General features: G+C 41.7%; 1 protein-coding gene across 1 annotated transcript in view; it reads right to left on the reverse strand.

Moving 5' to 3' along the window:
* The window catches only part of LOC126162724 (kinesin-like protein unc-104), a 373,406-nt gene that overhangs the window by 18,720 nt on the left and 326,947 nt on the right, over positions 1–27,739 (reverse strand). The window contains 1 exon segment of the mRNA XM_049919386.1: positions 19,656–19,845. Coding sequence (XP_049775343.1) covers positions 19,656–19,845 — 190 coding nt within the window.

A 27,739-nucleotide genomic window follows, 5' to 3' on the forward strand; every position in this document is an offset into this window, starting at 1 on the left:
TTTGTAGGTGTCTGAAGTGCACAAAAAATGACTAATGGTGTGCAATATCACTTTTCCTTTGCAGTACTTCTTGACATTCTCAATAAAACAAACATCAATCTGCAATGTTAACAAAACATCATTCTTATGTCAACATATAAAATTGCAGCACTGAGGGATGAAACAGAAATATGCAGGAAAGAAAAAGATATCGAAATATTTACAGAAATCTCCACTAGTAACACATGGAGACACCATCTTGATTTGTTAACAATTACTACTGATCATTACCTCCTCCTTCAATCCACATAATATGTTCCACAGCTGCAGATCCTGAGTGATGTCTGTTCTTTTGGACATGCCTGAAAGAACAGGCGCCACACATTCATACAATCTGTATGGCTATTAATGTTTTAAGAAAGTTTGGAGCAGAACTTACAAATTTTCTGAAATTTCTGCATTTGCAGTGTTCTTGTTCTTCTGTTACAAGAACTGCCAATTATTTGATGAGGGCACAGCATGCCTACATTTTAATTCATATGAACTTTATATAAGTGAAAAGTGGTATGAGTGTACACATAATGATGCTTTGCCATGAGCAAACTGTGAGTAGTTATTGTACCAAATGGATATGGAACTTGTAGTGCCTATGTTGCAATTTCAGAAAAAAAAGCCATAAGAACAACCCCGAACTCTATCAAAAAAATTAACAAGCCATACAACTTGTATGCAAACAACTAATCTTATGAATATATGATTGGGTATGTGCAATAACAATAGAGGTATGTTTATAACCATAATATTATTTCATGACACTTATGACACTTTTGTAGAAAAAAAGTTAAGTGTGTCTGGGTAACAACGTATCACAATTTTCAGTTGCATATGTGCTGACACTAAAACCCCTAAAGATTACCAAATAATAATTTTTTTAGAATGCTTTAAAAACTTACAATGAATTCAAGAAAGACAAGTCCCACATCTTTTATCCCAGCACAATAATGGAGCATAAAAAATTCCTACATTATTAAAAGTCCGAAGTGACATCTTTTTGGGCTGTGCTGTGTTCTTGCACTACAAATTGACCTACAGTTAAGTAAAAATTAACATTTAATTGATTCACCTTAATGGGCAATGAATCCACAACCTTCAGTGCAGATGTACATTTATGTTTGACCTCTAGCGGGAGTCGAAAATTAGCGAGCATGGAGAACATGGATGGGAAATGTAGATAGGTGGTATTATGTGGGTCAGTGGGGGAATGTGTTGAGATAGTCTGTGCATTTGCGATAAACACTGTGTCCAGGTGGTGCAGTGATTAACGCACAACTGCCTCGTAACCAGGAGATCTCGGGTTTTCTGGCCTGGTCCGATGAACATTTTCACTCATCACTGCTGATTGCACATAAAGTCCCGATGCAGCTGATATCATTAATTCCTTCTCTTTCCTTTCTCCCTCTCCACCTTCAATTTAGATAATTAATGAAGTGACTTATACATTAAGTTCACATAAATGTGTTGTAGCTGTGTCTCCGCCAGATGCAATACACAGCATTATCTTCAGAGGACACCTCACACCAGACAGTAACAATATGGCACCACACAAGTGGTATAGTCAGTTGTCTCCTAGGTTGCACTCACACCAAGAACTACTTTATGATTCCAACAGGACACTGAAATAGGCCATTCCTCCACCAATATTTAGGTCTCTCACCACAGAGACAGCTGCAACCTGAAACTATTAGATGAATCCACCAAATACTTCACACAATGACATTCGTATGCTGAGTGCATTATTTGAAATGACCACACACTGACACTCAGCCAGTTATCCTGCAATTATTGCCCAGTTCCAGCAGTTCTTCAGTTCTACAGTTGCCTACAAGGTATCTACAGCGCTGATGATGTTAGTTGTCAGATAATTACAGAGAGTGTCAAACATAACAAAAAGTGACAGTCAAAGAGTTTACCTACTGACAGCCTGAACATGAACTCTCTAAAACTGAACGTCAATTAGATTAGTTAGTAATCATATACTGTGTTAGGTTGGCTTAGCTGCAAAACTTTACACGATGCCACACCTCTGGAAGCCAAACCTGAGTATATTTTGATGAATCTAATTACAATAAATGATTGTTATTGTTTCTCATGTGTTGTGTTGTGATTTTATTTTAGAGATATTGTAGTGTGAAGAGTTGTAGCTAGAGTGCAAACAGGCCACTTCCGTTTAGCTATGGCAGGGGTTTCTCTTCCTGCTAACTTTATATTGGGCACTGATGGTTGGTAGGAAAAATGGTGTCCACTGTCATGAAGAACAATTTATTAGTCTCCTGGTTTCAACCTTTAAAACTGAACTGTCAAAAAGATACAAAATTACTGTCCAATATTCAGCATCTCCAGCGAGTCACCAGTCATGTTGGCAGGGAAACCCTTAAATGCCCCATCCGAATCACACATTCAGTCATCCTGACAATCATCCAATGTGGATGATGAGCAGTCACTTGTCCAAGGTTGGATGAATTCAGCACATTTAGTTGTAGTCCTGGGATCCTCGCGTGGTTATCAACTTCTCAGCGTACATTGTAGGTATCATTTGTTTTAACTTTTGTAACTCAATAGGGACCTAGATTCTTGGCCTTCATCTTTAATGGTGTTACAGTTTGTGTATGTTTTATTACCACCAGATCATGAATTTTGTACTTGGAAGCTTTCTTCTGACAACGGATGAAGCTAGCACAGTTTTCTTCTTGCACCTTGTCAATTTTCAGCTTAGCATGTTCTTTCAGTTTTCTGCTTTCTCTTCAAATGAATTAATAATTTCTTCCTCTAATACTTTTGCTGATGTGAAGTTCAGTCTGTCTGTGCATCTCAACTCCTATCAAAGGTTCAAATGGTGTTCTGTGGTATGCTGAATTTATGGCATACTGAATTGATGTTACCATCTTATACTGTTCATTATGGCTATCAATACTAAGCTTAGCAATGATTTTAGCCAAAAATAGAATTGATCCTCTCAACCTGTCCATTAGTTGTAGGTAGTCCTGCCGTTATTAAAATGTGTTCAGTTCCTGCTGTAATGCAGTGTTCCTAAAATTCTCGTGAAGTACAGCAAGTTCCTCTATCAGTAGTTATTTAGACTCGATTCCCAAAATTAGTTTTCTCTAATTCCTTCTTACAAATTGCTTCTGTTGATTTTGTACTCTTTACAGCATACAGCCAGGTGAACTTAGTAAGTGCATCAATAATACTTAGAATGTACTTGTATGTTTTGTGTGTTGATTTAAGTGATCCAATATGATCCAAGTGATAAGCAAATACTGGCTCACTTTCTTTGAATAAGGGATGAAGGAAACATTCCTTCTTTCCTGATTTCTTATTAACAATTAAACATTTCACACAATTAGAAATAACTCTTTTCATCTTTCCAGTCAAATCTGTTATATAATAATCTTGTTTTACCTCCTCTTCAGTTTGCTTAACTGCACAAGCTAGATGATTTCACAATGAATATTGCATGAACCACTAAAGTCTCTCTTCTGTCACAGAACTTGAAAAGAATTCTGTTTCTCGTTAAAAAGTTTTCATAGGGCTGGTTTTTGAGAATGCTCTTAATTGCTGCTAAATCATCATAATTCTCTTGAGATCTCCTGATTCTAGCTATCAAACTACCTGAAAAACCAAACAATACATTCATAAAATGGCTTAAGGCATCTATATGTTTCATCCTAGAATCAGATTGGTGTTCAATGGTACAGTAATGCTCTTCCATGACTAAGGCCCATTTTGCTATTCTTGGTGACAAGTCCTTCTTCTCCATAGTCTTTTGGAATGCAGCATGGTGCATTACAATTTTAAAATATATATCTAGTAAATACACCAGGCATTCCTTCAACAACAACTAAAACTTTGTGCCTCCAGATGAGATAGGACTAAACCTGTTGCAACAGAAGTGTCATTTTCCCTTGTTCTTGTGATTGTGGTTGCAATCACTTGGTCCATGACCACTGGCACCACAACTGGAACATTTTTTGTTTGGGTACCAAGTTGCAATTTTAGTATTTCTGTTATTTGCATCTTTAGCATCTTTCTTACTGGAGTTTAAATTTTCATTGCTGTAAGTTTTGTTATTTCTTTTTGGCAATGACTTCATCAAATCTCTCTCATAATACCTGGTTTTTCCCTTACACCGTGAATCACATATTGACAAAGCGACTTCTTATCAATATCAGCACAGCTGACAATTTCCTTCATTATTAGAAAATATTCTTCTTTCATTGAGACAGTATCTGGTGGATATCTGCACACTGGGTTTAAAATGCATACATTAAGATCTATGAACACTTTCTCAATAGAAGAGACATGTTTTGCACTAAGCTCATAGCTCTTAAGGTATGCATTTTAGAGCCGATGGTTACTAGATCTTTTTGGCTTGAATGATTATTCCTGTCATATCCCTGAATATTGACCATTCCTCCTAGGACATTCTGTATACAATCATAATCACAGTCATACATTCACATGGCATTTGGTAACCCTTTTACAATCATGTTTATCCTCATCTAATTACAATAGAATCCTACTGTCATACCTAAATACGAGAGATGTGTCAGGTGTCACACTACTTGCAAATATTACTACAACTGGTCAAAAGATGATACTGATAAGAAAGACTGGGCTAGGCACCATCCAACCCTGTCTCACATTTTGTCAAAACAAGACACAACTGCTAATCATTTTTGTCAGGGGAGCCAATGAATATATTTAAGAGCACACTTGTAACCTTAGAAGTATGTAGTCACACAGTGGGGGCAGGAGAAATATAAAAGATGGGGATATGTCCAACCTTTCACAGGCAATGGCTCATTCTGGCGGAATGGTTGAAGAGAAAGGAAGAGAGATGAAGGAAAAGGACTGGTGAAATGTAAGAAAAGGGAAGAGTTACAGAATAGTAAGTTAGAACCCAAGGTCAGGGGAGACTTACTGGGTGGGGTGAAAAGGAAGGACTGTTGATACCTGTGCTGGTTGGTGAAATGGGAGCTGATGTGAGAATGACAGAAATGGTGCTTGTGGCTTCAATCAGATGTACAACTGTCTTATTTGTAGGTGTGCTGTTTTTCTATATAACAGTACAATATTCAGTAATTGAATATATAAGTGAAATATCAGAATTAAGTATTGTATCTGCATTAGCTTCCCAGTTGTTTTCAGCTACTTTTTGTGAGTAGATTCACTCTTCAGCCCAGCTTCTTCAATAGGCTGGTGGAGTGCTGCTTAAATGAAAGTACCTGATCAGGGGTGACACCAAGGTAATTACAGAATGGGAAATTATTGTGTGCCTCTCTTAATTACAGGTGGAACCTCCATATAAACTGGGTTTGGCTGGATTCTCCATTTGGAAAAGTACTCATTCAATACAGTGAGCTGAAGTGAAAATGTACTCCTGCACTGCTTGATGTCTTTGTTCTGACATATTAACGCCAGAGCATTGTTGAAATTTGTAGCTGGCATGTTGTGTACATTGAAATTAAAGAAAATGGAAGCCAGAACTGATCCTTGTGGCACACAACTGTTTGGGGTACTTCGTCTCCTAGCTTCTTCATTCAAAAAGACTGAAGAACATAGATCAGAGAACATGTTGTTTAGTGAACTCATAGCTTCTGATACAGAATTATATCAACAAACTTTAGAATCACACTGTCTTGTCACACTGTAGCCATACACTGTGAGATCAAAAGTATCCGGACACCCCAAAAATATAAGTTTTTCATATTAGAGAAATTTTGTGGCCACCTACTGGCAGGTACTCCATATCAGCAACCTCAGTAGTCATTAGGCATCATGAGTGAGCAGAATGGGGCACTCTGCGAAACTCATAGACTTCGAATGTGGTCAGGTGATTGGGTGTCACTTGTGTCATACATCTGTATGTGAGATTTCCACACTACTAAACATCCCTAGTGTAGTAACACTGTTCACGTTACGTCGCACTTCACTTAGTGTAGACTGGGACTGTGTCCTAGGCATGCCCGATGTTGACTGACTGCGCACGGCCTGTCCTGCCAGAGTTGTTGTTGTTGTTCTTGTTGTTACGCCGGCAGAGGTCGCGTCCGAATTCTCGCGTGCCCTCTGGTGGACGGGACTCTACTGGCGGCAACTACCGTCCGTGACGTGCCGTGCCAATGTGCGCCTCCCGTGATCTTTCTGGTGGCTACTACACTCCTCCTCCTTTGGGGGGTGAAGCCACTGTGATCCACGGCGTCGGAAGGTGGAGCGTCGGGCAGGAGCGATGACCTCCACATCCGTTGTATGGCCGGAGTCGAGGGGATCTGCCAACCCTCGAGCTGGAACCTTCGAATACGGCTGGAAGTGACCCACATGAAGAGGACAGAACGGGCGACAAGCTGTCGAACTCTGGATCCTGTTCCACCTCAGGAGGGGCAAGACCCAGTGGCGGGGACGAAGGGGAAGGGACGACCACAGGGGAACTAGCCCCCTGCGAAACTGGGCCGGCTAGGGAGGCCAGCTCTCGCTGGGGCATCTCGAATGACGGCGATGCCGGTGCTGGAGCCACTGGAGGCTGCCAAGGCTGAGAACCATCGCAGTGCGGCAGAGTCACAGCGGGGAGAGGAGGTAACGTCCCCTGTGAAACCAATACGGGTGCCGGCAATGGGGAAGCCGGTGTCCGAGAGGTCGGAGGGTGGGTGTCCAAACGTGGACGAAGCTGATTTTGGTGACGACGTACCACCCAGTCCCCCGCCTGCTAGGTATAGAGCCGGCGGCCATGTTGGTGCAGGACCACCGCCGGTATCCAATGTGGATTGCGACCAAACCCACGGGCCCAGACTGACATACCCAGTGGAAAACCAGGTACTCCGTTTTGTGAAGACTGGCGAGGACCAGGCTGGAGGAGGTGCAGCAGAGTCCTAGGTTGACGCCCATGGAGGAGCTCTGCGGGGCTGCGGTCTCCCATTGGTGTGGTCCGGTATGCCGTCAAGAAAAACGTCAATGCTTCCTCTGCCGGAAATTCGTGCACATACTTTTTCATCTGCGTCTTAAAGGTGCGCACCATGTGCTCAGCTTCCCCATTCGATTGTGGATGGAAGGGGGGAGAGCAAACGTGTCGAATACCGAAGCGCCTACAAAAATCCTGGAAGGCCTGCGAAAGAAACTGCGGTCCATTGTCCGAGACCAGGGTGATTGGCAGACCTTCCACAGAAAAGATTTTTGCGAGTGCCTGGATTGCAACTTCTGAAGTGGTTGAGGAGCAGCGAACCACATATGGGAATCGGGAATAAGCATCAATGACAATGAGCCAAAAGCCATTGAGAAACGGGCCCGCAAAATCAATGTGAACACGTTCCCACGCCTGGGTTGCCGGCGGCCATGAAGAGAACGCTGCCCTGGGAGATGCTTGTTGGCTCGCACACTGGGAACAGGCGGCCACCAAGTGCTCAATTTCTCTGTCAATACCGGGCCAGTACATATGTCTGTGAGCCAAGGTTTTAGTACGGGAAACACCCCAGTGCCCCGCATGTAATAACTTGAGGACCTCCCTTCGTAAACTCGCAGGAACAACCACGCGAGGAGCTGTATCATCGGTAGCCAGAAGGAAAACTCCTTCCAAGACCGAGAGACGGTCTCGTAGAAGAAAATAATTACGAAGAGGGTCCGAGGCCCGGCCCGGAGGGCGGGACGACCACCCCTGCTGAATGAGGCGAACTACTTGCCGGAGAACCGGGTCAGCCGCCGTTTCCCTGGCGACTCGAGAACCAGTGATCGGGAAGCCATCAACCGCTTGGCGGGACGCCACATCCAAATGAGAACACATAATCTCCTCTCGATCAAATGTAGGGTCCGGGCCCACCGGAAGACGGGAAAGAGCGTCGGCGTTGGCATGCTGGCCTGTAGGGCGAAAATGAATGTCATAATGGTACTTAGAGAGGAACAAGGCCCAGCGCTGTAGTCTGTGGGCCGCCCTATCCGGAATCTGAGAGGCAGGGCCAAATAACGATATTAACGGCTTATGGTCAGTGATTAACTGAAACTTCATGCCATACAAGAAAGGGTGAAACTTGGTAACAGCGTAGACAATGGCCAAAGCCTCTTTTTCCACCTGGGAGTAATGGGCCTGCGCGGGACTAAGCGTTTTCGATGCAAACGCCAGTGGTTGCTCGGAACCATCTGCGTTGCGATGGGCCAGGACCGCCCCCACCCCATACTGCGAAGCATCCGTAGCCAGGACCAACGGCTTATGGGGATCAAAAGTAGCCAAACAAGAGGCTGACGTGAGGAGGCCCTTCAATGAGGTGAACGCTCGCTCGCATGCAGGCGACCAATCAAAAGGAACACCCTTGTGCAGAAGGCAGTACAGGGGGTGGGCTATAGTGGAAGCCCTGGTAATGAACCGGTGGTAATAGGCTATCTTGCCTAAAAAAGCTTGTAACTCCTTCAGCGAAGTGGGCCGAGGAAGGTTGACGATACCTTGGACCAAACTTCCTAGTGGCTGGATGCCATGCCGAGATATGGTGTAGCCCACATACTCAATGGACGGTTGGAAGAAGGTTGACTTATGCAGGTTGCAACGCAAGCCCACAGACCTGAATTTGAGAAAGAGGGTGCGAAGGTTGTGCAAGTGGTCTGTCGTGCTGCGGCCCGTGACAATTATGTCATCCAGGTAATTAATACAATGAGGGATTGTCGACGTGACATGCTCAAGATAACGCTGGAATATCGCCGGGGCACTGGATATTCCAAAAGCCAACCGCTGGTATTGGTAAAGGCCAAACGGGGTGTTGACGACTGCCAGCCGTTTGGAGTCCTCATCAAGTGGTATCTGATGATAAGCCTCTGACAGATCGATTTTCGAAAAATAGTGGCCTCCCGCCACGGCGGAGAACAATTCATCAGCACGAGGCAAAGGATAGGTGTCCACCACCAATTGGGAATTAATGGTGGCCTTAAAATCGCCACAAAGATGTAATTTTCCCGAGGGCGAAGCCCACTCACTGGAAGAAATGGGAAGAACGACCCCTAGGGCTGTCAGCCGGTCTAGCTCTTCCTTTACCTGAGGGCGGAGAGCCAAGGGGATCTGCCTCGCGCGTAGAAAACGCGGGCGAGCCGACGCCTTCAACGTTAAGTGAGCTTCAAAAACTGAAACACGCCCCAGGCCCTCCTCAAAAATATCTGGAAAGTCTGAGATCAAAGATTCCAATGAGTGATAGGGAACGTCTTCGGAGACCAACTGTATGGTGTCAGCGATAGAAAAACCGAAAGCTTGAAAGGCATCCAGGCCAAAAAGGTTAGCGGAGCTCGCATCCCTGACAACAATAAAATTAATAGACCGAGTGACTGATTTGTAAGTCACATCGGTAGTGAATTGACCCAGTAGGGGAATGAACTGTTTACCATAACCGCGTAGACGCCGGTAAACTGGCGCCAACGGGGGCGATCCAAGGTCGGAATACGTTTGTGCATTCAACAACGAAACTGCCGCGCTCGTATCTACTTGTAGTTGTAACCGGCGCGACCGAACCGACACCTCGATAAAGAGTTTGCGTGCCGATGCGTCGGGAGCCTGACCCGATGAAACTTCCTGAATGTCAACGTCCATGTCCTCTGGACTTGCTTCCTTCGATTCCTTTGAGGCTGAGCGGCAAACTTTAGCAATGTGACAGTTTTTATGACATTTGCGACAAACGGCCCAATGCTGGGGGCACTTTGACCGATCGTGATGTAGATAGCACGACGCACAGGACGGCAACAGGGGCCGGCGGCCGGAATTCTGATTACGCGCCGCGCGGGAACGGCCGTAACGGCCGGATTGTACCGCTCACACGTCGTCCACCCCGGACACAGTGGACGCGGCCGCGCCGCCCTGAACCTCCGCGACGTCGCACCACGCCTCCAGCTGTTGACCTGCAGCGTGAGAGACTTCATACGATTGAGCAATGGACAGGACTTCCTCGAGGGAAGGGTCTTCTAACTGCAGGGCCCGTTGCCGGACCTCCCGATCAGGGGCCGAACGAACAATGATGTCGCGGACCATAACATGGGCATACGACTCCCGCGACTGCTCCGTGACAAAATGACACTTGCGACTAAGACCGTGCAGGGTAGCGGCCCATGCCCAGTAAGACTGATGGGGCTGTTTCTTGCATTGATAGAACTCGACCCTAGCCACCACAACATGCGTGCGGCGGCGATAATATGAAGACAGCAATGAACACAATGCATCAAACGACAAGGACGAGGGTTCCTGCAATGGCGCTAGCTGCCGCAAAACTTGATACAGCGAGGGAGATATCCAAGACAAGAAGAGAGCACGACATACCTCCGCATCGGCAACATGAAACGCCTGGAAATGTTGCCGAAGGCGATGTTCATATGCGTCCCAATCCTCCGCCGTCTCGTCATACGGGGGAAAGGGAGGAGGGAACTGCGCCGGAGCAGATGGCGTGGAGAGCAATGCCGGAAGCACTTGTTTCATGGTGGCCATGAGCTCCGTCTGCTGCGCAACCAAAACCTGCACCAAATCCTCCATGCCGTGGAGAAACTGCGAAACCGGAACAACGACGCAACACGCGAAAGAACGACCCTACTCGTCGCCAATTGTGTAGTAACACTGTTCACGTTACGTCGCACTTCACTTAGCGTAGACCGGGACTGTGTCCTAGGCATGCCCGATGTTGACTGACTGCGCACGGCCTGTCCTGCCGGAGTTGTTGTTGTTGTTGTTCTTGTTGTTACGCCGGCAGAGGTCGCGTCCGAATTCTCGCGTGCCCTCTGGTGGACGGGACTCTACTGGCGGCAACTACCGTCCGTGACGTGCCGTGCCAATGTGCGCCTCCCGCGATCTTTCTGGTGGCTACTACACCTAGGTTCACTGTTTCTGAGGTGATAATGAAGTGGAAACGTGAAGGGACACATACAGCACAAAAGCGTCCAGGCTGATCTTGTCTGTTGACTGACAGAGACCGCCGACAGTTGAAGAGGGTCCTAATGTGTAATATGCAGACATCTATCCAGACCATCACACAGGAATTCTGAACTGCATCCAGGATCCACTGAAAATACTATGACAGTTAGGCGGGAGGTGAGAAAACTTGGATTTCATGGTCGAGCAGCTACTCAAAGCCACACATCACGCTGGTAAATGCCAAAGGACACCTCATTCGGCATAAGGAGTGTAAACACTGGATGACTGAACAGTGGAAAACATTGTGTGGAGGGACGAATCACGGTACACAATGTGGCGATCCGATGGCAGGGTGTGGGTATGGCGAATGCATGACGAATCATGGTACACAATGTGGCGATCCAATGGCAGGGTGTAGGTATGGTGAATGTCCAGTGAACATCATCTGCTAGTGTATGTACTGTCAACAGTAAAATTCAGAGATGGTAGTGTTACGGTGTGGTCATGTTTTTCATGGAGGGGGCTTGCACCCCCTGTTGTTTTGCATGGCACTATCACAGTATAGGTCTACATTGATGTTTTAAGCACCTTCTTGCTTCCCACTGTTGAAGAGCAATTCAGGGATGGTGATTGCATATTTCAACATGATCAAGCAGCTGTTCATAATGCATGGCCTGCAGCAGAGTGGTTACACGATAATAATGTCATTATAATGGACTGGCCTGCACAGAGTCCTGACCTGAATCCTATAGAACACCTTTGGGATGTTTTGGAACTCTGACTTTGTGACAGGCCTCATCGACTAACATCGATACCTCTCCTCATAGCAGCACTCCGTGATGAATGGACTGCCATTCCCCAAGAAACCTTCCAGCACCTGACTGAATGTATGTCTGCGAGTGTGGAAGCTGTCATCAAGGCTAAGGGTGGGTCAACACCATACTGAATTGCAGCATTACTGATGGAGGGCGCCACGAACGTGTAAGTCATTTTCAGCCAGATGTCCGAATACTTTTGATCACACAGCATATCTATGAAAACTGGAGTTAGTTTGTGGCGTCGCTGAAATCCAGATTTCATCAATGTTGTATGAGAGGCATTCAATAAGTAAACAACACATTTTTTCCTCAGCCAATTTTGATACAAAAAGTAATACAACACACTTTCTTTGTCAACCAATTTTGGATCAAACCAATTGTAATTTTGTTTGCGACATCCTTAAACATTTCCACATCATCTCATGTATTTTCAGTAATTCTTGGTAGATGGCAGCACTATAACCAGTTTTCAAAATGGCATCTGCAACTGAGGTACATTGGTGGAAGACCTGACCATCACAAATATTCACAAGCTTTTACAGAATGCATACGGATATCGCGCAGTGGATCAAAGCACAGTAAGTCACTGGCTGAAGTGTGTACTGTCAACAGAATAAGGAGAAGAAAATCTTCTCTGATCTTCCAAGTGCAGGCTGACCCCATGCAGGTGAGAAACTCTTATTTGAGGCAATCAATGACTAACAATCAAGCAACCCAGTGCTCAGTTTGACATCTCTGCAGGTAGTGGTGCATACTCGCATGCCAAAAAGAAAGAACATCTGTGCCAAATTATTTGCTCATTATGTGATTGATGGTGATGATTTCTTGTCAAAAATTGTCACAGGCAATGAAACATGGATTCGCCAGTTTCAGCCTGAAACAAAACAGCAATCCATGGAGTAGCACCACACAAAATCTCCTTCAAAAACATAATTCAAGACAGTAATCTCAGCTGGTAAAGCATGGTTACAGGCTTCAGGGACTCTGAAGGATTTATTCTGTTTGATGTCCTCCCTGATGGCCAAACAAACAACTCTTAAGTCTATTGTGAAACTTCAGGAAAACTAGAGAAACAACTATAGTGTATTCATGGCCACAAAAATGCAAACAGATTTATCATGGTGAAGAGGAACCTAAGACCACAGCCATAATGGGAAAGTTATCATCACAGCGAGAACTTGGCTGACAGACAGGCCTGTACAGTGGTAAAATGAAAACATATCAGATCTCACATTACGGTGGCATAAGGCCACAGAATTGGAGCGAGATTATGTTGATGGAACAATATGATAATTACATAACTCCATTTTTTTTTCTAATATCCCCTGCTAGCTGTTCAGCTTGAATTATTCACCAATGGCCTCTTCGATGCACATGTAAATTTGTAAGATACAACAACATGATCCTTTCACTACACTGTCATAACACAAGACTGCCCTCTATCAGTACATCAAGCAACTAAGGTGCAGCATAACCAGTATTTTCCACTCAACAGAAGAATTTTACTCCAGTTTACATCATATATTATGTGAAGTGCATTCAAGTGTGAAATACTGTCAGAGGTTTCTGATGTATGTAAATTTACTGCCTAACTACACTATGCTAATATATGCTAACTAATGAACCTTGGGCAGAAGTACTATCCCTAACAAATACAAATGATGCATATAACACATTTTCTTCCATTTTCATGGGATATTTTGAAATGTGTTTTCCAAAAAAGCTGTCAAAAATCAGGCCACATGGCAATACAAAGCCAAGTTCTTGGATCACAGTTGGCATCAAACCTCCCTGTGGAACTCTAAAGAGACTAATTGCTAAAATGAAAACATCCACAGACCCACAATTCATAGAATATGTCAGGAATTACAAGAGGGTATATAGAAAAGTAATTGCTAAAGCAAAATTCATGAGTAATGATAGTTTTATAAGACAGTCTGAAAACAAATCAAAAGCCATATGGGGTATTGTGAAGACTGAAACGGGGAAGAGTTGTGAAAACCACGACATTAGCCTCAAAAATTTTAAAAATATCAATATTAATAAACAAGATTTGCCAAATTATACTGACAATTATTTCATAAATGCAACATCTTCATTAAGCTTAAAATTTACAAACGAAGAAAAACATGAATATCCAAAAACAGCTTGTAGGATGAGGGTAGAGCCAACAAATGAGGGTGAAGTGTTGAAAGTGATACAAAGCTTAAAACCCAAAATGTCGGCTGGCATAGATGAGGTGCCTGTGCCAATCATAACAAGGACAGCACCACAAATTGCAAAGCCCTTTGCACACATAGCCAATTTATCATTCAGTGAAGGAGCTTTTCCAGAAAGGCTGAAAATTTCAAAAGTGAAGCCATTATTTAAAAACGGAGACAAGTATAAAGTAAAAGACCATCGCCCAATATCTCTCCTCCCAGCATTTTCAAAAATATTAAAACAACTGATGAAGCACCGAATCAACAAATATCTAAATGACCATAATTTACTAAACAGAAATCAGCATGGCTTCCAAGCACGTAAAAATTCTGAAACAGCAGTAATGCACTACACTGAACAAATAATCAAAAATCTAGAAAAAGATTATAGTGTAGTTGGAGTAAATTTAGACCTCTCCAAAGCTTTTGACACTGTGAACCAGGACATTCTTTTAGAAAAACTGGAAGCGTTGGGTATACATGGGACAGGAAAAAAATGGTTTGAATCATACCTAAAAAACAGAACACAGGTTGTAGGACTGACATCAACTTACTCCAACCACAAAATAAATTCAGTATCAGAGGCAAAAAAATGTAGATATAGGAGTACCACAAGGCAGCAGCCTAGGGCCCCATATTGTTTCTTGTATATATAAATGATTTTCACACCTCAGATGATGCAGCCAAAGCAATAATATTTGCAGATGATACTAGTGTGATAAGTGCACCAAAGTAATTGCTATCAACAACTGCTGATAAAGTACTAAATTACATCCACTCTTGGTTCAATGTAAACAGGTTGACACTGAATGTAAAAAAAAAAAACACAAATTATATGCAGTTTGGGAAAAGATGTCAAAACGTAAATCTCGATCTGGTGTGGGGTGACAAAGCCTTAGACAGAATGTCATCCACAAAATTGCTGGGGATTCATGTGAATGAAAACTTAAATTTTAATGACCACGTAATAAAACTTGCACAGAAACTTAATTCAGCTTGTTTTGCCCTCAGAATTATTGCAAATGTTTGTACCTCAGAGGGTGCCAGAATGGCATATTTCGGCTATTTTCAATCTCTTGCCACATACGGAATAATATTCTGGGGTTGCATAACGGGGCCTAAAACAATTTTTTTTGTTGCAGAAGAGGGCCATCCGAATAATAACTCACAGTCATCCACAGACACACTGCAAACCCATATTCAAAAAGCTTATAATACTTACTATACCATCTTTATACATATACAAATGTGTATTGTATGTCAGGACCCACATTGCAGATTTTCAGACAAATGCTGACTTTCATAACTATAATACCCATAATAGCGCAGCACTCCATACTCAGCGAACAAAAAGAACGAATACACAAAGGCATGTGCACCATATCGGTGCAAAACTCTACAATGAACTGCCAGTCAACATTAGGCAGTTAGAAGATGATAACAAATTTAAAACAGAATTTAAAAAAATTCTAGTAGAACAATGTTTTTATTCTGTAAATGTCTATGTAGGTCAATAAATTTTTTCTGATGATATTTATAAAGGCAAAATGGAAAATACTCTATCTGTACCTAATCATTATTATCTAATCATTAATTACATTTACATACTTAAAGGACAGCTGTTGTGTGATGTAAATATATACTTAAGCAGTGTTGTGTATACAAGGACTTGCCGTTTAGGGAGGACAAAACTAAAGCCTTATGAAAAACAGGCTATATTAATAGGCTATATTAATTTCATTGTATTATTATTAACTTCATTGTATTATTTTGTTTTGTACTTTTTTACGTATATATTGTTTGTGTCCCATTTCTTTGAAACGGCTTACATGTACCCTTGACAACATCCATACAATATTTATTGTCAATGGATGGATAAATAAAATAAATAAGTAAATAAATAAATGTGTGTTTGCATGAAACATAATGTATTAACACCACATAACAAATAGACAATTAAGTAATGGAACTTTTATTTGTGATTGAGGAATAATAATATTGCAAATCTTAAAAATTCAACACACAATCAACATCTATTTAAGCTGTTGATACTTAACTATAGAAGTGCTAAATATTAATACATTGCTCTACACACTAGACAAAGATAACTACATCAAACCAGTACTACTGTTAAAAAGGGTATGGGACATCTAAACTAAAAGCAGCCAGTCTTTGACCAGTTTAAGTGTTGCCAGTACACTTGAGTTTAAGAGGATGCCTCATGCTACTCACAGTCTTATGTGTGAGATCTGCTTTTCTGGTTTGAGGGAACTTGCTCAGCCTTTCCTTCTAAAGAAAAGTTAGCAACAGATTAAGAATACAGGCTACAGACAAACACAGAGGCAAATTACATACCCCCACCACTATAATTCTAATTTTTGTTTGTTTGTTATGGGATGCTACCCAAAACTACATGTACTCATCGATCAATGGCATTATCTACACACTTATATGTATTCACCATGCTAACTAATGGGTTTTAAAAAATGGTTTGTCAAAACCACTATTCAGCTACTCTGAAAGTTTTAAGAATGATTAGTTTCTAGTTCATTTTCATATTTTCAAGAAACAGGAGACCATAACAACATCAAATCTAATCTAACTTATTTAGGCATGATGGAATCACTTAAATGTCATATTGAATATGGTATTCAGAAACTGTAAGGTTAAAATGAGAACATTTATGTGCAATCACATTTTTATTTTCAAAGGGCAACTGCAATCAGAATTTGAAAATTTTTATCATTTCATAATCACACCAGTCTCGTCAACACAAAGAAGTGAAAGAAATTTTTTCTAAGATGAAAGTCAGTACAGATGCCTAGAAAAAAAAGCACTTAGTTGGAGAATGACTGTAGATTATGTGTGGTACATTTATCGGCATATATGTTTTACTATTGATACTGGAATGGCTTTTCTCAAGATCTGATGTGTAAGCAGAGAAAGCAGCCCTACAGATATAAATGAAGTCACAAGACTGCAAACATGTAGAAATCCAATTAAATTGAGAGAAAGATGGTGAGGGCATTGAGAGCCTTAAATGAACTTGAGATTTCTTCTAAGTGTACTGATCCATCAAACGAATCCTCCTCTGAATCACGTGTGAAATTAAACAATGGACACTCCAACGATGTACAAAAAGACAGATTGCTACTTACTATAAAGAAGACACATTACGTTGCACACAGGCACAATTAAAAGACACTTAGATAAAGCTTTCAGCAACAGCTTACATCAGCAAAAGAGAGACACACACCATCCATACATACAAGCAAGCACACACCTCATGCACATATGATCAGCAACTCTAGCATCTCAGCCCATGTGCGCATGAGGTGTGCGCTTGCTTGTGTGTACAAATAGTGTTTGACTATCTTTTACTGATGAAGACTGTGGCAAAAAGCTTTATGTAAGTGTCTTTTACTTGTGCCTGTTTGCAACATAATGTGTCTTCTTTACCGTAAGTAACACTCTGTCTTTTCCTACAATGTTCACATGTTAAATTAGTGACTAAGTCAAAGTCATTCAGTAACATGCTTCCTGTCCAGACTTGAGATTGCAAGATGTGAAATTCCTTTGCTTAAAAGTTACTACTGTTCCCTTCTTCAAACACTGCATGGGTACTATGAAGAAGACTCAGATATAACTGCCTGAACACATTTGATCAACAGTACATATCGCACAACGGGATCCTTCACAGATAACACTCACTACATCTCACAGATAAAGTTTTAGCTTTGACTGCATGAAACATTTTAGCATTTGTTAACTCTGTGTGTTCATCAAACCAGAAATGTCATACATCATCAATATGCTGTTTGTTTACATTTTGCACTAAGAGCAAAACTTTAATATGACAATTATTTGTCCTGTTTTTACACATTTATATAGTGGTAACAGCACTGGTAAATAAATGTTGTTGCTATGCATGCAAGTCAGAATATATCAAAGCAGTAAAAGTTACTTTTCATAGGTAAATAATCCAGATATCTAATAGTAGTTATCATACTAATAAGTGGGGCTCTACATGTTACAAATATCAAGGCACAGTCTAATAAAGACTTAAAGGACTGATTTATGTATGTAAGATACAAGTGCTACATTGTAGTGTTGGAGTGTCCTGCCAGTCGATCTGTAAAATGTATAAACATTTGAGCAATTTTTGCCTGCATGTATGATTTATTCATGACAGAGAACATAGGCCTTCAAACCACTGTGCTTATTTTAAAGTAATTACAAAAGGAATCTATAGTCCTAGTACCTATAAGTTGGAGATTTTAGTTTTGCTAAGGATGAATGAATGTTAAAAACATCGAACCAGAAAATAAGAACGAAGATTATTGTCACTAAAAATATTTCAAAATGTGACAAATCACTAATATGCTGCATACATATAGCTTCAAATTAAATGTTTGTTAGAACACATTCACTTTGGCAACACTAGGAAGCCATTTTTCAATGCTGCCACAGAGTATTTTATTAAAACAGAGAATTGGAAATAAAATGAAATGTGGAATAAAACCTAAAATACAGTTTTGCCTATTCTTTCCTTTCCTATAACAAACGGAACAGTGGTCTCTAAGCTGTGACAATTGTCACAAACACGTGAATGACCTTGGATTCATTTCATCACTGCTTTAAACCAAGTTCATTCTAAATATCAAATGCAAATTGTTATGGTGCCTATGAAATGTGTGTACAAAATCCACAATGCTACTGAATGAGATCTGTTTGTGCTAACAATGCAATCACATTCAAAACTTGCAGGGCACTCATAGGCAAAAGCCACACCTTACTCAAATCTTGTGGCTTTAGAGACAATGTATCTTGGTGACTTCATAAATATTCCTGCTCTATGGTTATGTGCTCTGAACTAAACAGTACACAATTCCCTTGATGGAGAAGTACGTAATGTCAGACCTGCTGGTATAGCTGTAAAGTATAAAACTTCATGAGATCAACTCCCTGTTGGAACACAGGTCTTTTAGTCTGCATTTTAACCTACCAGTTGGCTCTCAATGATGTGGAAATTCACCTGAAATGACCCACGATTTGGATTCTACATTAAACTGTATGTTCCTTTTCCAAAGTTGGGTAACTTGGGTAGGTTAAGAAAATACATGTCACCAAAGTGATGTCCAATTGGAAGACTTGGACCACACCATAGATCCACAAGAAATAATAATAATAATTATTATTATTATTTAAGTATTAATTAAGTATTATTATAACAGTACATAAATGGGATGACCCTCATTCTCCTTCCTGAAATCAGCATAGAAACAATGTGTGTGTACATAACACACAAAGATTACACTGATAAAATTAAAGAGATTAATTACATGCAGAAAGGTTCATTTATTTTTCCATAAGCACTTGTGAATGGGACGCAAAGAAAGAAAATAATTCCGACAACATACATCCTCTTTATTATACACCACATGGTGACTTGTGAAGTGTAACTGTTTCTATAGAGGAAATAATGTTACCTACATATTACATGTCATTACATTTTGGGCAGCATCTCATAGGTATCATTCTCTCAAAAAAATTATCAAACTAAAGTCATGAATACCAACATTTGGTGCTTCTAAACATTAATAAGACATTTAACTGTTCATCCACAAACAGCTTAATCTTCACCTTACAGAGGTCACAGTTATATAATGGTTAAGAGTTATTTCTCTGTTCAAGGTACTGGCTGCGTTCCTACAGTCTAATCTGGGACAAAGGGGAACAAACCTGGACTACCTGCTTCTGATGCTCTTTTCAGCACTAACTCGTAGACACCAGACAGACGGTTTGCCTCAGCATTACGATAATGCCCAGAAAACAAATGTTTCAGTGATCGTGGGCCAGTTCGCGCATCTCGTCCATAAATGATCATGCTCAAATCCTTGGTGATAATTGCCGGACGCCCACAGTTCTCCAGCTATAAATGAAGCAATTAAGTAAATTAGCCTTTTCAGTAAAATAATACTAGGACCATTTGCAGTCTCACAAGTGCATGAATCAAAGATTAAAATAATTTTCATGCAAGAAACACATTGCTTAAATTAGCATTTGGATTCTTACTGTGGTAATTATCTTTAGTCTCTAGTTATAGCAAAAGGGTGAGACAAAACTGTTCAAAGAAAGCTCAGAATGCACAGTTCAGCATTATTTTAAAGAAAAAGCGTGGTATGATGGCAGAACATTTTGTAACAACACACCAGCTCAAAAAAAAAAAAACATATATATTTAAGCACATATTATATATCTAAAAACAAAGATGATTTGACTTACCAAACGAAAGCGCTGGCACATCGATACACACACAAACAAACACAAACATACACACAAAATTCTAGCTTTTGCAACCAACGGTTGCCTCGTCGGGAAAGAGGGAAGGAGAGGGAAAGACGAAAGGATGTGGGTTTTAAGGGAGAGGGTACGGAGTCATTACAATCCCGGGAGCGGAAAGACTTACCTTAGGGAGAAAAAAGGACGGGTATACTTTTTTCCCCCTAAGGTAAGTCTTTCCGCTCCCGGGATTGGAATGACTCCTTACCCTCTCCCTTAAAACCCAAATCCTTTCGTCTTTCCCTCTCCTTCCCTCTTTCCTGACGAGGCAACTGTTGGTTGCGAAAGCTAGAAATTTGTGTGTATGTTTGTGTTTGTTTGTGTGTGTATCTAAGCACATATTATGTTTTATTATAAAACAGAAAATGCAAAATATGGACAAACAGAATAAAATAATAAGGGAGAGGGAGGAGGAGGAGGAGGAGGAGGAGGAGGAGGAGGAGGAGGAGGGGGGGGGAAGAGGGAGGGAAGGTGGTGGTGGTAAAGAGCGTTAAATATGAAGTAAAATAGACATGGAAACTAACATATGGAGGAAAATGCAAACATGTAAACACAGAAAAATAAAGGATGCCAGGACATGAATTGAAAAATAAAGGAATGTACGAGTACAATATAACGCTGCAGAAAAATAAAGGTGAGTTGCATGATGTCCTCTCAGATGCTACCAGTTTTTCGTGTGTTCCTGCACAATATTTTGGCAACATAACTTATCATCATCATCATCATCATCATCATCATCATCATCATATGCTCCATCATGTACACATTTGATAATGCAAAGGCACTTAATTGAGTATTTACTATTCTGTTTTTCTGAAGTATGTCTGCAATCAATCTCAAGAAATTGCAAAAGTGCTGCTGACGAAATTGTTATCTGTTGCCTCATTCGGTTCACATGAGATATTGCTACTTAAGTGAGGATCAGCACAACGAGGTATACAGATATACACAAAAGTGTTACTGGTGAAAAACCCTTTAAGTCATGCTGGAAACTAACAAAGGACATTAAAAATTTCTGGGAAACAAATAACTATTTCTCATAAACAGGTTACATTTATGAAGAAACAGAACACTGAAATAAATGTGATACCAATGTGAATGAAATGTAAAGTGACTGGACACCAGTAATGAGTTTATGACACCAGTAATGAGTTTATCAACGCTGAAGTTAGAAAAGTTGAGAGCAACGTATTTCCAGAGAGGAGAAGTAGGTGGGGAATATAACAATAAAATTAAATTTAATACAATGTTGTTCTTTATGGGAAAATATGAGTTCAATGAGTTTATTAATGGTACTTGGAGTTTCAGAACACCAATATTTCTGATTAACATTGTCACTTACTTATTGAAAACAAAATTATATTTCTCAATTATATATGTGTGATTCAGTTAAATATAATTATAGTATACAGTTTCTAAAATCTCTCAGTATATTTTTGTGATTAGTAATATTTTGTGCCAATTAGTACCATTCTTCAGCAAATAAGTTATATGAGGGCTGTTTTCGCTAAAATTTAATCTTATGATATTCTGTTAGCTTAATGTGCAACAAATCTTCAGTGGAGGCCTATACAAAGTTACAGGAGGCCTATGGAGAGTCTGTTCTTCCCTGAAGCATAGCTCTAAGGTGGTTTAAAACATTTAAAAAGGGGAGACAATCAATTTCAAAGGAAGGTGGACCCGGTGCTCCAGTTACTGCTCTCATGGAAGAAAACAACAACACAGCTGCTGTCATTGTGAGAGAGGATCGATGAATTATCTTAAGATCACTTTCTGAAATACTGAACATTTCATTGGGTGCCACCCACATGTTGGTGACAGAAAAATTACATGACATATTATAATGCTACAGCCTCCCCTAAGATTTTTATGAAGTGTCTGACATCACCTTTTTTTTATATGCATCCGTGTGTTTATCATACGGTTCAGTGCTTCCTAAGGCCTTTTATGTGTATCTTTATAGGTAACATTCAGTTCAATTTGCCAAAAAACTTTTATTCTTTGTAAACACATATAGAATATTCTGTAATGGCATAAATTCTCGTGATTGTCAATAGACTGTTGTCATTAACAAAATTATGTACATATGCATATTAAATATCAGATCGAGAAAATTGAAGTAATAAGTGATTAGCAATAAATAACTAGAGACTGCAGAAATGTTAGCATGAAAAATAAATGATTCTAATTAACAAAATGATAAACTAAAAATCCAGTAACAGAAAACCTCACTATCTTGAGAAACAGCTTAAAAGTTATTACCGAGTGATGTATTTTCATTTGCTATTATTTTTATGTCCTTCTCTGTAATTAATATTCTTTGTAATTACATTTCTAATTAACTCTCCAAGTGTTTACATCACACAACTTTCAGATTTCCAGAATTTGAGGCCTTGTTTGTGAATTTTACGTATGTAATCGGATAAAGCACGAGTTCTGTACTGTCATTGAATGTTAGTAACCAAATCCAAATTGTAATTAATTACATAACTAAAATAATACAAGAGACATTATTGTAATTAAAATTCAGTTTGATTTTCATATTTAAAAATACATTTATTTATTTATTTAATCGTATGGCTAGGGCCCCCCGTCGGGCAGACCGTTCGCTGGGTGCCGGTCTTTCAATATGATGCCACTTCGGTGACCTGCAGTTGATGAGGATGATAAGATGATGATGAGGACAGCACAACACTCAGTCCCTGGGTAGAGAAAATTCCCCGACCCAGCTGGGAATCGAACCCGGGCTCAGAGGATTGACAATCCGTCACGCTGACCATTCAGCTACTGGGGGCGGACGATTTAAAACTACAGATGATACTACAAAAATTATGCCATTCGATATTGTATTTTATACCTTATTTGGCTGTAACATCAGTTTCTTTACGTTTTGTAAATTTTAATTGTAACATTGAAATTGTTTAAAATTAATAATGGGTTATTTTGAAATTCATTGTTAAAATTGTATATAAAGGAATGCAGCACTGGTGAAGGGGCTCAGTCTTTCGTCTCAGTTTCAGTGTTATCTCTCAGTGTGTTTTGCCTTGATGTGCTTTGGACAGTTGGTCTTTTAGAATGCTGTTTATATCATGTGGAGAACAATTAAATGACGATAAAATTGAAAAGGCACCTGAATCATTTATTTAACGAAAGCGTTGGTATGTTGATAGAGACACTAACAAACACAAACATACACACAAAATTCAAGCTTTCGCAACCCATGGTTGCTTCATCAGGAAAGAGGGAAGGAGAGGGAAAGACGAAAGGATGTGGGTTTTAAGGGAGAGGGTAAGGAGTCATTCCAATCCTGTGAGCAGAAAGACTTACTTTAGGGGGAAAAAGGGACAGGTATTCACTCGCACACACACACATATCCATCCGCACATACACTCCTGGAAATGGAAAAAAGAACACATTGACACCGGTGTGTCAGACCCACCATACTTGCTCCGGACACTGCGAGAGGGCTGTACAAGCAATGATCACACGCACGGCACAGCGGACACACCAGGAACCGAGGTGTTGGCCGTTGAATGGCGCTAGCTGCGCAGCATTTGTGCACCGCCGCCGTCAGTGTCAGCCAGTTTGCCGTGGCATACGGAGCTCCATCGCAGTCTTTAACACTGGTAGCATGCCGCGACAGCGTGGACATGAACCGTATGTGCAGTTGACGGACTTTGAGCGAGGGCGTATAGTGGGCATGCGGGAGGCCGGGTGGACGTACCGCCGAATTGCTCAACACGTGGGGCGTGAGGTCTCCACAGTACATCGATGTTGTCGCCAGTGGTCGGCGGAAGGTGCACGTGCCCGTCGACCTGGGACTGGACCGCAGCGACGCACGGATGCACGCCAAGACCGTAGGATCCTACGCAGTGCCGTAGGGGATCGTACCGCCACTTCCCAGCAAATTAGGGACACTGTTGCTCCTGGGGTATCGGCGAGGACCATTCGCAACCGTCTCCATGAAGCTGGGCTACGGTCCCGCACACCGTTAGGCCGTCTTCCGCTCACGCCCCAACATCGTGCAGCCCGCCTCCAGTGGTGTCGCGACAGGCGTGAATGGAGGGACGAATGGAGACGTGTCGTCTTCAGCGATGAGAGTCGCTTCTGCCTTGGTGCCAATGATGGTCGTATGCGTGTTTGGCGCCATGCAGGTGAGCGCCACAATCAGGACTGCATACGACCGAGGCACACAGGGCCAACACCCGGCATCATGGTGTGAGGAGCGATCTCCTACACTGGCCGTACACCACTGGTGATTGTAGAGGGGACACTGAATAGTGCACGGTACATCCAAACCGTCATCGAACCCATCGTTCTACCATTCCTAGACTGGCAAGGGAACTTGCTGTTCCAACAGGACAATGCACGTCCGCATGTATCCCGTGCCACCCAATGTGCTCTAGAAGGTGTAAGTCAACTACCCTGGCCAGCAAGATCTCCGGATCTGTCCACCATTGAGCATGTTTGGGACTGGATGAAGCGTCGTCTCACGCGGTCTGCACGTCCCGCACGAACGCTGGTCCAACTGAGGTGCCAGGTGGAAATGGCATGGCAAGACGTTCCACAGGACTACATCCAGCATCTCTACGATCGTCTCCATGGGAGAATAGCAGCCTGCATTGCTGCAAAAGGTGGATATACACTGTACTAGTGCCGACATTGTGCATGCTCTGTTGCCTGTGTCTATGTGCCTGTGGTTCTGTCAGTGTGATCATGTGATGTATCTGACCCCAGGAATGTGTCAATAAAGTTTCCCCTTCCTGGTACAATGAATTCACGGTGTTCTTATTTCAATTTCCAGGAGTGTATACAGACACAAGCAGGAAGATGTTGAGCGGATAAAGGTAGGGGGAAAATGGGAGGGAGGGGAAAGAGGAAGGTGAAGATGAAGAGAGAAAGGGAGAGTAGAGAGAAGAGAGAGGAATGGAAACGGGGAGGGAGGGAGGAAGGGAGGGAGGGAGAGGGGGCAGAGGGAGACAGAGAGATATGTAGAGAGGGGGGGGGAGATAATGTCTGCATGGGTGGGGGGAGGGATGAGGAGGACGGAGAGTGGTGGGAGCAGGCAGTGCACAATCTGGACAGAGATGGAGTGGTGTGGATGAAAGAGAGAAAGGGATAGGCAAGTTGAGACAGAGGGAAAAGGCTAGAGGAGGTTTAGACCAGGGAGACTGAAAGATTGCTGGATATGCTGGAGAAACAATACCCACCTGTGTAGTTCACAGAAACTTGTGTTGGGAGGGAGTATCCAAACGGCCTGCTTAGGGAAGTAGCTGCTGGAATAATTTCTGCTGTAGCATTTAGCATGTTCAACAACTGGGTGGCCAAGTGTGCTGTATGCCACAGTTTTGTGGTGGCTATTCATGTGAGTAGACAGTTGGTTACTTGTAACGTGTATCCACAGGACATGTGGCCTGTGTTTGAAGAAGTGTCATGATGATCTCTCCATTGGCAAAAGATTCCGGAATAGTCCCCCATTCGGATCTCCGGGAGGGGACTGCCAAGGTGGAGGTTACCATGAGAAAAAGATTGAATAATCAATGAAAGGATAACGTTCTACGAGTCGGGGCGTGGAATGTCAGAAGCTTGAACGTGGTAGGGAAACTAGAAAATCTGAAAAGGGAAATGCAAAGGCTCAATCTAGATATAGTAGGGGTCAGCGGGTAATATCAACAGCAGCAGAAAATGGTATAACAGGTGTAGGATTCGTTATGAATAGGAAGGTAGGGCAGAGAGTGTGTTACTGTGAACAGTTCAGGGACCGGATTGTTCTAATCAGAATCGACAGCAGACCAACACCGACAACGATAGTTCAGGTATACATGCCGACGTCGCAAGCTGAAGATGAACAGATAGAGAAAGTGTATGAGGATATTGAAAGGGTAATGCAGTATGTAAAGGGGGACGAAAATCTAATAGTCATGGGCGACTGGAATGCAGTTGTAGGGGAAGGAGTAGAAGAAAAGGTTACAGGAGAATATGGGCTTGGGACAAGGAATGAAAGAGGAGAAAGACCAATTGAGTTCTGTAACAAGTTTCAGCTAGTAATAGCGAATACCCTGTTCAAGAATCACAAGAGAAGGAGGTATACTTGGAAAAGGCCGGGAGATACGGGAAGATTTCAATTAGACTACATCATGGTCAGACAGTGATTCCGAAATCAGATACTGGATTGTAAGGCATATCCAGGAGCAGATATAGACTCAGATCACATTATAGTAGTGATGAAGAGTAGGCTGAAGTTCAAGACATTAGTCAGGAAGAATCAATACGCAAAGAAGTGGGATACGGAAGTACTAAGGAATGACGAGATACGTTCGAAGTTCTCTAACGCTATAGATACAGCAATAAGGAATAGCACAGTAGGCAGTACAGTTGAAGAGGAATGGACATCTCTAAAAAGGGCCATCACAGAAGTTGGGAAGGAAAACATAGGTACAAAGAAGGTAGCTGCGAAGAAACCATGGGTAACAGAAGAAATACTTCAGTTGATTGATGAAAGGAGGAAGTACAAACATGTTCTGGGAAAATCAGGAATACACAGGAATACAGAAATACAAGTCGCTGAGGAATGAAATAAATGGGAAGTGCAGGGAAGCTAAGACGAAATGGCTGCAGGAAAAATGTGAAGACATCGAAAAAGATATGATTGTCGGAAGGACAGACTCAGCATACAGGAAAGTCAAAACAACCTTTGGTGACATTAAAAGCAATGGTGGTAACATTAAGAGTGCAACGGGAATTCCACTGTTAAATGCAGAGGAGAGAGCAGATAGGTGGAAAGGATACATTGAAAGCCTCTATGAGGGTGAAGATTTGTCTGATGTGATAGAAGAAGAAACAGAAGTCGATTTAGAAGAGATAGGGGATCCAGTATTAGAATCAGAATTTAAAAGAGCTTTGGAGGACTTACGGTCAAATAAGGCAGAAGGGATAGATAACATTCCATCAGAACTTCTAAAATCATTGGGGGAAGTGGCAATAAAATGACTATTCACGTTGGTGTGTAGAATATATGAGTCTGGGGATATACCATCTGACTTTCGGAAAAGCATCATCCACACAATTCCGAAGACGGCAAGAGCTGACAAGTGCGAGAATTATAGCACAGTCAGCTTAACAGCTCGTGCATCAAAGCTGCTTACAAGAATAATATACAGAAGAATGGAAAAGAAAATTGAGAATGTGCTAGGTGATGATCAGTTTGGCTTTAGGAAAAGTAAAGGGACGAGAGAGGCAATTCTGACGTTACGGCTAATAATGGAAGCAAGGCTAAAGAAAAATCAAGACACTTTCATAGGATTTGTCGACCTGGAAAAAGCATTCGACAATATAAAATGGTGCAAGCTGTTCGAGATTCTGAAAAAAGTAGGGGTAAGCTATAGGGAGAGACGGGTCATATACAATATGTACAACAACCAAGAGGGAATAATAAGAGTGGACGATCAAGAATGAAGTGCTCGTATTAAGAAGGGTGTAAGACA

This window comes from Schistocerca cancellata, chromosome 2 (genome assembly GCF_023864275.1).
Source record: "Schistocerca cancellata isolate TAMUIC-IGC-003103 chromosome 2, iqSchCanc2.1, whole genome shotgun sequence".
In the NCBI taxonomy this organism is placed as follows: Eukaryota; Metazoa; Arthropoda; class Insecta; order Orthoptera; family Acrididae; genus Schistocerca; species Schistocerca cancellata.